Here is a 12,080-nt window from a genome sequence, read left to right as displayed (position 1 = left end):
ATGTAAAATCCTAAACCCAAAAATGTAATCAGGAAGAAACAGAAGTTTTCAGGTAAACAGTTAGCAGGGGCGTCAAAGGTCTGACAAATTTGAGAAAACCTAGAAGCCTTTTTTGAGTAACACCAAGCTTTAATAACATTTCTCTATTTTAACGCGTACTCGCATACATTCACTAGATACCTAAAATGGATTAAATAAGACATGTTAAAATTCCTGCCCTTATTTTAGGAGCCCATTAAAATAAGAAAGTAAGCTAATGAAAGTCTTCCTGAAGGAACTATGAATAAAGACTGGGGAAGAAAATGGGAAGAGCTACACAGTTTGTGTATTTACACTGACTAATTGAAAAAAGGAGCGACAATAAAAGATAAAAGCAGAGACGGGAAGTAAAACTGATAACAGGGTAGAGGGAGCAGAATGAAAAATAAACATAACCACATTTCAAACCCATGACACATCCCCAGTGCAAATCAGAGGTGTGAGTCCCTGCTAGGGTACTGTTTGTCTGTGATTTTAGCTCATTGTTAGATGGTTGCTAGGCACCTTCATTATGGATAATGATGTATCATGATGAACACTTAGTGGATATAAATTAGTTAAATTGATGCCATGCTTATATAAGGTGTTACAGGTGCATAAATCCTACAAATGAGTCATTTTGGCCCATTGATAGTTGGTTACTTGATGTGATGTCATTACAGTTAAAATACCTGTGCTCAACTCCTGTTTGTGTAGAAAGAGTTTGCGTGTCACTTATTATGTGAGTAAATAAAATTATTTAGTCAAGAATTTTGTTTTTTACAACAATAAAAAAATAAGAAAAATTGTAACCAGTAAACATTTGAAATATGTGCTTATAATTTATTTGGGTTTATTGGATTTTATTTGTTCGCATTGCCTATGCTCCTCTTTCCCAACAAGTTTCATTATGTTGAGTTTGGTACAAACTCTTTCCAATAAAAAGAGAAATTCCACTCATCACATTACAAATACTGAAGGCCTGGTTAGTTGCGGTGATCTAATGTCTTTGTTATGCTTTTTGCTCCCAGACTGTAACTTAAATTTCCTCCATGTGGGTCGATGCATATGTCTAAATTATTTATTGGCTGATTGATTTGCCCGTCCATTCATTGAAAGGCCTGGGTGCTTGGCGAATAATGGCTTTGTTACTGATGCAGTGGTGATGGTGGCTGACTGATTGGATGATCGATGGATTGTGTGGCTAAGAAAATGAGTAAAGCTCATGCAAAGGGAAGTTTGAGCAGCATGAAAAGGGATGCCATTTCTCTGACCACAGTTTATTGAATAAAGCCAGCTTGCTTACTGCGCAGTTTTCACAGAAAACCACCACAAACCTGCCTATGTGTTTTACTCGCGCGCTGCATTATCTGATCAATTGTCCACCTGTACACTGCTAATATTTTTCCTAAATGTGATTTTCTTGTTTCCTCTACAGGCTCTCTACAACTCAATCAAGAACCAGAAGCTGCAGTGGACATTGTAAGTCTTTTTAAATTGACCTAATGTAAATATTATTATCTTAAGCTGTTTTTAATTCATTATGGTTTCCCATCTGTGGAGGACCAAATGTACCCAATTTTTAAAAAATAAAGAAATATATAAATTGGTTAATAAATCATTCAGTATTTCAGTATATTTGGAATTGATATGATTAAATTTACTGATGTGCAATTTTTTTATAATTACCTATTTATTTATTGGTTGCCTCAAATGGGGAGCTAAGCTGTCGGTGATGTCTTCTGTGCAGATGTAAATGCATGAAAGAATAATAAAATAATAAATAATATAAAAAAATAATCATTTTTTAAAAACAAATGACCTTATTATTAACTTTATTATTGTGTTGATAAATTGAATAAATTGAACATTAGTTTATTTATTTAAACTATTTTAAAGATATCCTTTTAGCTTATATTTTTAATACAAAAATATAAATCAATATAAATCAATAATAATATTATCATGTATAATTTGTTTTGTTTATTGTTTCTGATACATGTAATGGCCTGTCATTTTTTTAGTAAGTCATTTATCTTTGAGCTAAATACTAATGAATAAATAAAGTAGAGTCTTATTTTTAACTCACATCTTCATTTCTTTTCTTATTTTGTTTACAAATAATCATTTATGTAGTTGTTTATTTTTTTCATATTGGCAGCTTTAGGCCCCCATACTGGGCCTCCATACAAGGCCTCAAAACAAAAAAGAAACAAAGGAAATTCATAGATAAATCAATTTGGAGAAAATAATGGAAAGACAGAAAATAATTACGTTTAGAAAGTTACAAAAATATTTGTATTAATAAAATTGAAATGATAAAAACAAATGTGGAAAAAATCTAATTTAAAACACAAAATTAATATGAATTTATTCCATGTTTTTAAAATGAATTAACAACTTCTTTTGTTTTTTATTTTTATTCTTTATTTATTGGCTTTTCCAATTTCGATTTTGGTAGTTTGAGTCTTCCATACATTCTGTGCTTTTTATTCTCACACACAGACTGGAGGGCAGGAAACAATACGGGATATTGATCAGCTTGTTTGCATCCTCAGTGATGACGCTAGTGTTGTTTGGCATGTGAAGGAAACATTAGTGTGTCAAGGGTTGCTATTCTGGATCACAGCTCCACGGCGCCTCAGAGATGCCAATTAAGTCGCCAGCTTTCCAAGCTTTGTTGCCATAGTTACGGCACCATGGATACGACTCCATAGCTACCACGATGCTCTTTCCTCCCTGCATTCTCTCGGCAGCAAACACACACAGTGACAGGCAGATAAAATGCACACATTAGTGTATGTATAGGCAGAAATCACATGTATGCTTGTGAACATGTTGCATTTTGGATGCATGAAAAGCAAAAGAAAAAAAATTCAAAAGAGAACGAGAACAAGGCAGCTCCATTTCAACGTCTCTTTACCTGCATCCTGTACAAAGGTGCGACCACAGCCTCCCACTACCTTTCCAAAAATAGCAGCTGCAGCGCTCCCGAAGCAGCCGAACAAAAGTGGTCAGAGGAGCAGATTGCGGAGGAGATCCGCAGAGAGGCAGGCAATCCAGTTCAAACATCTCCGCTGACATATAGACAGCTATTTAAACACTGCCACCGCACAGGAGGCCTCGCTGGGATAGAAGAGATGTCATTTTTAGACACGTAAACACCACAGAGCGAAGGAGAATCCACCTCCAAACAAAACCGGTTACAGATGAAGAGATTCAGCCCACAGAAGTCTGTTGTTCATTTTTAATGCTTTAGCCGGCAGAGATCTTTGCAATGGAATCTGCTTTGGAACTCTGACACTTATGGACAAGATTCATCCGCCTTAATATTCAGGAATCTTTCTCGGAGCCTGGCTCATTGATTGGTAACCTTCAAACTGCGGTTAAACTTAAAATTAACCAAATTTTTATTTATTTTACAGCTCTGAATCCATGTCATTCTAAGCTGGTGTGTCTGCATTGCTCTGCGGTCACAAATGCAACTGAGTTGTTCATGTTGAACTTGGGTCTAATAGATATTTAACAACTCTTCCTCAAAGGCAGGAAGAGGAGAAGCCTTCACAACAGACCGAGATTGTCAGCGCTATAAAAATGAAGAAAAAGCCACATGTCTGCACAGGAATACTAGCTGTTGCATTAGCATAATCAGCAAGCTGGATAGAATCACATTTACTTTCACTGAGCATTACCCTCATTCTAATCAGTATACTCTGTTTACATCACATATTAGGGCCAAACAGATGTGTTGCAGATGTTAAGGTCCGTGTGGCTGTGTGCTTATTTACATTTCTGGGAACTCAAGCATTATACTTAAGGTGAGCTGAAGTCGCTGCAGTCTTGTCCTAAATGATAAAAGTGTCGCTGCTCAAAAATAAAAGAAAAATTGCCTCTTTAACCCTTGAATGCAAACAGAAGAAAGCGAAGCAAGAAACTTAATATTCATGGATCTTTTCTAAATGTTTGCAGCAATGATTCAATCTCCCTCTGCACCATCTGTGAATCTCTGTGCTCCTGCACAGACCTATCAATACATACAGAAGTTTACATCCACTCATAATGGACATGAATGCTGTTGCTAAGGGACATTTAGCCACATGTTACTGGGCCTCCACGTATATATTTGAGCCTGTGTAGATTAGACAAAATCAAAAATGAATTCAAACTCATGCACCCAGTTCTTGTTTTTTTAAACTCTGCCATACAAGCACTCCAAGAAATCATTAAAAGCCCAAAACTACCATGACATTCATAATCATGGACTTGTGACCACAACTGCATAAGACGGGCATGAAATGACCTTTTCATATAAACATGGTCAGCATTTTTTAAACCAGGTGTGACAAGGAGCAACATCAAAAGCATGTTTTACTTGCTAATTCTTAAAAATAGTGACTAATATCATAAACTCATCAGGAAAGTGTTTCCTGAGGTCACTGATTGACAAAGCTGAGAGCCCCCTGCTGGCCATTATAAAGAATGCAGGCTTAAAGCACACCATCACTAGCTTCACAATCAGACCATCTTTTGTGGAGAGTTTGTCGCTGGACCCGCAACAACACAAATAAAAATAACATAAATAACATCAAAGTTTCCCAACCTGCCATCCCTGGAAAGATTTGGAATTTCTGTTAACACATTTTTAGGATAAAACTAGCTCATGAGCCATGGGTGTGTCCGAATTAGGATTATATCCGATTATCTCTGTGCTTTTGATAAATGGACTGGTTCTTATATAGTGCTTTTCTACCTGTAAATATGCCTCATTTATATAAACACATTTCCCATTCTTTTTCTACCTAAGTGCTTTCTAACATTCACTCTCGGATGGATGCATCAGAGAGCAACTTGGGTTTAGTATCTTGCCCAAGGATACTTTGGCACGCAGACCGGAGCAGCCAGGTATCGAACCACCAACCTTCTGATAAGCAGATGACCTCCTGAGCTACAGTGACACCTTTTAAAGCTGCTTACTGAGCTCACAGCGTAATGATCGAGCCCTGGGGGCAGAACCTTGTTCCTGTTTGTTCTTATACAGGCTGGTTTGTGTGTTTGCAGTTCTTTTCTATATTTAGCTTGTTCCAGTATCGATTTACTAATTTACTCCCTTATTTTAAAATAAAACCCTTCTCTGCGCGTGATATTCACACTCTAAAACAAACCACTCGCTGCGATTATGTGAAATCTAGTGTCCCATCACAGGTGTGTGTTTGTGCTCTATTCTGTTTTTCTTTTCTTTTGCAATGGATGTTATTTCACACCCCCGCAGAGAGAGACGTGCACATGGCCACTCTCAGCGGTGCAGTTGGATGCACCCACATGTTCTTCACTCGCTCGCTCACAGATACAACACAGACGTATACACATGGTTCCTCATTCAGTAGCGGGGGTGGATAGAGAGCAGAGGGAGAGGCGGTGGGCATTGTGCTGTGAAAGGGAGACGCAACAAGTCGGAGATATGGGGGGAAGTGGATCCCTGGATAGAAAAGAATGGCAGGATAGTAGGATATAATGAGCCGGGGGAATGAAGCATGCTGTACATGAAGTGAGGCAGGGAGATGAGACCTTCCTGTTCTATTATTCCTTTTATTCTGTTAATCTCAGCTTTCCTATGTCCTCGCTGGCTCTAATCATCGTGTCTTATTATTGTCTGCAGCCGTCACCGCTCACCTGCATACACCTGATGCTGTGATACTGAATGAAATATGTCTGTAATTCCAGGCGTCTTGTTTACTCTAACAGTTTAGGCTCAGAACCTGAGAAAGCCTTTGTCTCCTCCCGCTTTTTCCTTTTATACACTTAAAAAAAAGCTTCTCTTGCATGAAAGTGAAGACTTTTTGGTAGTGGAATAAAACTTTTTAAAGGCCTTGAATTTGAATTGGGGAGTATAATACACTTTTATTAATGCAAAAAGTCGTTTTATCTCCAACTCATTTCATGTATTTGTCCCATCTGGAGTGGGGAATACCTACCACTTAATTTTTTTTATTTAAAAAAAATGTAAACAAGCTGTAAATGCAGACATCCACACACCGGGGGCGCTGCAGGAAGGACTGCATGTGTCTGTCGATGTCTGTCTGTCAAAGTAGAAAAGAATGAAGAGGCTACAAAAACTCATTTATGGTCAGTCCCATCTTTTCAAAATAAGACTTTGTCTGAGGGTATTGCACAGGTAATTTAAAGCCTGTGTGAATGAGGAAATGCTTTGCCGCCTATAAGAGTGTTTTTTATGAATTATTGTCCTTTTTCACTTGACTGTGTTTGGAGTGTTTTGGTACAGTGACTCATAGTCAGTGAAACACAGCAGATCTCTTTCCTTTTCCTTCCTTCCCTTTCTAATTTCATGTCTTCCCTTTACCTCTGACTCCTCCTCCTTTTAGACTTTTTTCCCTTTGTTATAGTTTTTTATTTATTTTCCTTTCTTCAGTTTTCCTGTTCCGTTTCTTGTCATCTCTTCATCTCTGCCTTTTGTTCTTTCCCTTTGTTTTTGTTTCTGTCTTCATTCATTCATCTTTCATGTTGCCCTTCTTTTGTCCTTCCTTTGCTGACCTCTGTTGTATTTTCCTTCTTAAATACAGTACTGCTGTATTTCCTTTTTTTCTTACCCTCTCTGTTCCTCACCTCCTCTCCTGGACTTCTTTTTCCTTCACTGTTATTACTATATTTGCTTTGTTTCCTTAAATTTTCCATTCTTCGCCAGAATTCCTCTTCTTGTCATCTTTTTACCTTCTGTTGTGTTTCTTTCCTTTCATCTCTGCCCTCAGCCCTATCCTTTGTCTCCCGTTTTCCCTTTCATCTTTTCCTCTCCTCTCTTCTTTCTCACCTTCTTTCTCACTCATGTTAAATGTTCTGCCATCTGAGAACGATCAGCTTTGTCTTTTCTCCCCCCTCCGTCTCTGTCACTCCTCTATCTTTCTCCTCCACTCATCCACCCCCCTCCACCTCTCTCTCTCCATCTTTCCACTTTGTCTCTGTGTGGAGACGGATTCAGGCAGGCCAGCAGTTACCAGGCAACAGGCTACATGCTCATTGGCTCCGTCTCTGCTTCTCTTTCTCTCTCCGGCTCCTGCATGGGGTTAACTGCTGTTATGTACTGTTGGTTACTCATAGCGTGGTCTCGGGGGGGTTCGGCACACAGCCATTTTCTATTTTCAGGCTGAACTTTTGCATGGGTGCCGCCTGGTGAGGTAACAAGTGGAATTGCCATATTACCTTGCTGGGTGGATGCAGAGAGGCTCACTGCTGCAGCCTAAAGCATCTATCATCTCTTTAATGTGACAAATCCACTTAAAACACCAAAAGATGCATGCAGTGCATTGTCAAGGATTATTTAGAAGAGAATGGGATTATCGCTGCTGTAGCAACATGCATTGTTGGGTTTGTTTACAAACTGAATATTTAGAAAATAGTAATTGTCTGTCATGAACAACGATAAACAAAAAAAAACAACAACAACAAAAGTGAATATGACCATAAAAAGTTAGTTTTTTTCATACTGGCAAAAAATATTCTAACCTGTCAAATGAGGAATTAAAAATAGGAAAATTCAAAATAAATTGTATTAGAATTAGAAACAAATGACACACAAGACGAGAGGCAAACTGTAGGAATTCTGTTCAAAATAAAATAAAATGTGTATATAAAAATATTTTTAAAAAGAAAATAAAATTATTGTTTTTGTTCAAAAAAGGGTTGAATTACATTTTTTAAGTATTTTATTTGGATAACTTCTAGCCCTTTTTGAATAAATTTTTTTTTTTAAATATAGGAAAGACGATACAGACTATATACTATTTGTTTAACTGGAACATAAGTAAATACAAACATAAATACAGTATGTTTAAAAGAAAAGAGGTATACATGAAAAAAGTAGATTAGAAAATAAAATGAAACAGAAAAATGTCTTAAAGCAGTAAAAGAAAACCAAATAACACATTTTAAAAAAGGTTGGTGGGTAGTAAACAGACCTGATCTTTTTGGGTGAAGAGTTCAGTTGTTAATCAGACTGAGACTCTTTTTTTTCTGGGAAGTTCAGCGCTCAGAAACACATTTCACACGAGGGTAGTTAGAAAGAAATGAAGCTGCAGTCGACAACTCAGCAGCTTCTCAGGTTTCTCATTTACAGAGATGGCTCCTCAAGGCCTGTTCCTAATGAGCGATGTGCACCCTGCACCAAAACTTCAAATCCACCAAAAACACTCCGAGCCCATAAACTCATTTTAATAAAGGGTGGAGTAAGCCTGGTGTATGATACAACACTCTGAGACAACACAGTGCTTCCAGTTTTACAATAAATTTGGTCTACATTTGAGGTGTTTCTAAAGGTTTGGATGAAAATTATTATTAAATAATAATAATTATTAAAACTTCATTAAAGTAACATGAGCAGTTAAATGAAAAGACGGGTTATTTATATGGAAAATGGTTCCAATTTAAATGTGTGCTTGAGATATTATAAGCTGTCCATTTGGGAATGACGGCCATGGGAAAATATTCTGCATAAAAGTGCCGCTAGAAAAGTCGTTGTTACTGATGTAACCCTAGTTCTATGAGTATGTGTATACCCCAATGGGCTTCAGTGAGTTCTGTAGGGCAGCAAGAGGCAAGAGACCCTTTGCTTTCATCCTTGGCAATAATAAACATATAGTAATGTGGACTAGAGAAATATGGACCAAACCTCTAACTGAAAACGATCAAAGTAGTAACAGCAATAGGAGGTCAAACAACAGAATCAATGTCTGACAAACGAGGCTGGTAGCACCAAAACCTGCAGCTCAGGCTGGTTCCTGTAGGAAGTCTCTATAGACTCCAGTGTTAAAGGGCCCAAATTTACAGCAGAAATAAATATGTTTACAAGCCTGGCATTTGTTATAATTGTCATATTTTATTGGAACTTTAATAGGATTTTGTACTTTGTATTATTACAACCGTAACGGACAAGACCGGGGGACGGAAAAAGGGCAAAGTGAGGGGCGGCGGCATGGTGCAGACGACCCACAGCTGCCGTCAGCACAGCCCCTCAATGTTTAATTCATCGAATAATCTGAAACTCTTTAGAAAGAGTTTATTAATGTCATTTTCTCAGAGAAAGTGGTTTGTGAATCCTGAAGAAAAAGTAACACATCATCCAAATATAGATTTATTATTACTTATCTACGTTCTTGCATTTTATGCTAACAGTGAAGCAGAGCCTGGTGCCCCTTTGAAGACAGAAGCTGGAGGATGTTCTGCATCTAGAGACAATATTGTAGTTTCAGTGTTTTTACTACATGAATAGCCTATCAGATTAAGTAATCTAGGTGTACTTGTTGATAAGTGCCTACCTTTTATGAAACCGGTTTGGTCAGGATGTATTATGAGGGGGGTTATGTCTCTAATCTCTTTGAGAGTGCTGTCCAGACTCTTTTAAGGTCAACGTTAATAAAAGGTTTGGGCGACAGCTGGTGGGAAATACAGGGTCTTTGCCTGGTTTTAGCAGGAGACTAGTGTTGGCAGAATTCATATTTGGTGGTAGTCCGCCATGTTCCTTGATTTCCTGCGATGTTCTTCAGAATACTGCTGCCAGAATTGTCCAGAATAGACCTCTGCTAGAAATCCATCTGCACCTGGAGCCTTATTATTGGGCATACTTTTCAGGGCTTCCTGGAGTTCACCTGATGTCAGCAGTGAATCCAATGCTAGCGTTTGATCTGATGATTTCAGAAGCGTTATGTTGTCGAGAAAGTGATCGATTTCGTTTTTAGGTGGCTTTATCTCTGGTGAATATAAAGATTTGTAAATGTCCCTGAAAGTGCTGTTTATTGTTTCAGGGTCACATTGTTACAGTCTGGCTGACTATGTGGAGCGAGAAGGAGGACCTGAGTGCAGACACGCAAAAGGAAACTTTGATTTAACTAAGTACGAGCTGCTTATTTAAGGCTGGTTGAACAATACAAAAATAAAAGGGCAAAGGCGAAACTAAACAATAACCTAGACTGGGTGAACTAAGATTAAACATGGAAAAATAACCTTAAAGTGAACATCTGGCACGGATACATGGGGAAAAACCCAGAAACATGACATGAACATAGCAGACGACCAGACAAGGAATGAATGAAAACACACAGACTAAATACACACAGGAGGTGATCAGGGGAAGTGGAAACACACGGGGAAGCAGACTGACTGGAATGAACATAATGACGCCACAGGGGAAGTGAAACTAAGCACAATGAACATGGGACAACCAGCCTCTTCAAAATAAAACAGGAAACATAACGAGATGCAGACATGGCATCGCGAACCTGATGACACATGAAAGGTGAGGGAGACTTAAACACGGGGAATCTAATAAACAATAATCTATAACAGGGCAACCCAGGCAAAATAAAACAAGCTTAAGATAACTAAGACTTAAACATAAACAATGAATATCAAAATATAAGAAAGCTCAAAGCACTGGGTTAAACGACCCAGGACCGTGACACATATACTGTTTTCCCAGACCCAGTTTAAGTCTTTATTCAATCTTTCTTTAGTTTTAACTGGTTAGCTAGAAATTTCATTTAAGTCTAGTGTTGCTTTACATATTTTGCGACAACACGTATGCTTCTTCTAAGGATTTGATGATTTCTTTTCATTCCTGAATATATTTGTTTTCTCTTTTCTTTTTTATGATGTGAATGAAATTATTTTACCTCTCATCACAGCTTCCCCTGCTTCCCAGAGAACAGATGCTCATGATCCAGGCAGTCTAAATATAAAGCCCACTCTTTTTAAAAATATTTAATAAAACCTTCATCTTTAAATCTCTAGTTTTTACTTGGTGACCTCTTTATTTATTTGAATTAAAAAAAAACACAGGAGCATGATCTCTGACAGCTATAGGGTTTATCTCAGTGCCTGAAGTGTCACTCAGCAGTGAGCTGCTGACTAGGAAATAATCAAGACGAGAGTAGAAAGTATATTCCTTACGGTGAAGGATGAAGGAAACACCATGCATCTCAAAGTCCGAAGTCGCACACGTACTGTTTAATTATATTTGTGGATTGCCAACAGAGCTGTTCCTGCATTTCTTCATTTAGTCCAAAATTGAGGTCGGCCCTGAGAACAAATGAGCAACCTTGGTATTCAGAGAGTGCACTAAAAAAAGCGTGGAAGAACGAGGGGTCATGAACATTTGGGCCATATACACTGACAGAACAAAACTTTTTGCTACCTATAAATGATGTAACTATTAGAAATCTACCCTGTGATTGTAAAATTAGCATTTTTATGTATTAAAATTGCTCCTCCCCTTTGCCTGGGGTTATAGCAGGCTGAGAGCACATGAGAAAACTCAGGTGTTTTAAGTTCATCTGTAGCTGTGACAGGTCTATGAGTCTCTTGTAATAAAATAATATCTGCCTGAGGTCACATGGAGCCAGCACCATGCACATTCCATGTGATAAACCTTAGTGTGCCCATAGTTGTGTGTGTGTGTGTAGCTAATGTTGAGCGCTGTGTGTGAATGAGAAAAAACACACTTCCATTGGGTGTAAGAAAGTGTGTGGTGAGAGTTTCCATTAAAGTGCAAATACATAGATCCGAGTGGTGCTTGGTGTTGTGTGATCACGTGTGCACATTAACTTATATGAGCGATATTATTATATGTGCACACCTGTGTGTGTGTGTGTGTGTGTGTGAGTCCTTTATGTCTGTGTGCACTGTGAGGCTGTAGTGCGTATCTGCGTGATCGTGCAGATGAAATAATGATTGTGTAATGACAGAAGGTGCAGAAGCAGTAAAAAAGAAAGAAAACTAATTGGAAAGGGGTTGTGGGTGAGAGGGAGTGCAAAGATAACAAACAGCCCACGATCTTAGAGGAAAGTTGTGTGTGACTTAGTAGGAAAACAGCTGATCTGTGCAGCGAGAGGAGGAAGAAAAACATGCAAAGGGACACAAGGGAGGGATGAAAGAGAAAACCCAACATATCTAACAGTTTTATAGCAGTTATCTAACAAGAAATATGGCTGCTGTGTGGCAGAGATCAGTCCAAAAAGTCTGTATTCTCATTTTAATGAGTGCATATGTGTAGTTTTTTT

At 38.1% G+C, this 12,080-nt stretch overlaps 1 protein-coding gene across 3 annotated transcripts in view; it reads left to right on the top strand.

Annotated features, from left to right (window-relative positions):
* LOC146627117 (uncharacterized) overlaps window positions 1-12,080 on the top strand; it is an 86,845-nt gene that overhangs the window by 59,049 nt on the left and 15,716 nt on the right. For all 3 annotated transcript variants that reach the window (XM_085361622.1, XM_085361619.1, XM_085361621.1), the window contains exon 11: window positions 1,457-1,500. In XM_085361622.1, the coding sequence (XP_085217748.1) occupies window positions 1,457-1,500 (44 nt within the window). The remainder of the gene's footprint in view (window positions 1-1,456; window positions 1,501-12,080) is intronic.

This window comes from Diplotaxodon limnothrissa, linkage group LG8, assembly GCF_057381915.1.
Source record: "Diplotaxodon limnothrissa isolate DT_005_m linkage group LG8, D_limnothrissa_male_GT1.1, whole genome shotgun sequence".
NCBI classification, from domain to species: Eukaryota; Metazoa; Chordata; class Actinopteri; order Cichliformes; family Cichlidae; genus Diplotaxodon; species Diplotaxodon limnothrissa.
The sequence above is the reverse complement of the archived record's forward strand: the minus strand, read 5'-3'. Positions and strand labels throughout refer to the sequence as shown.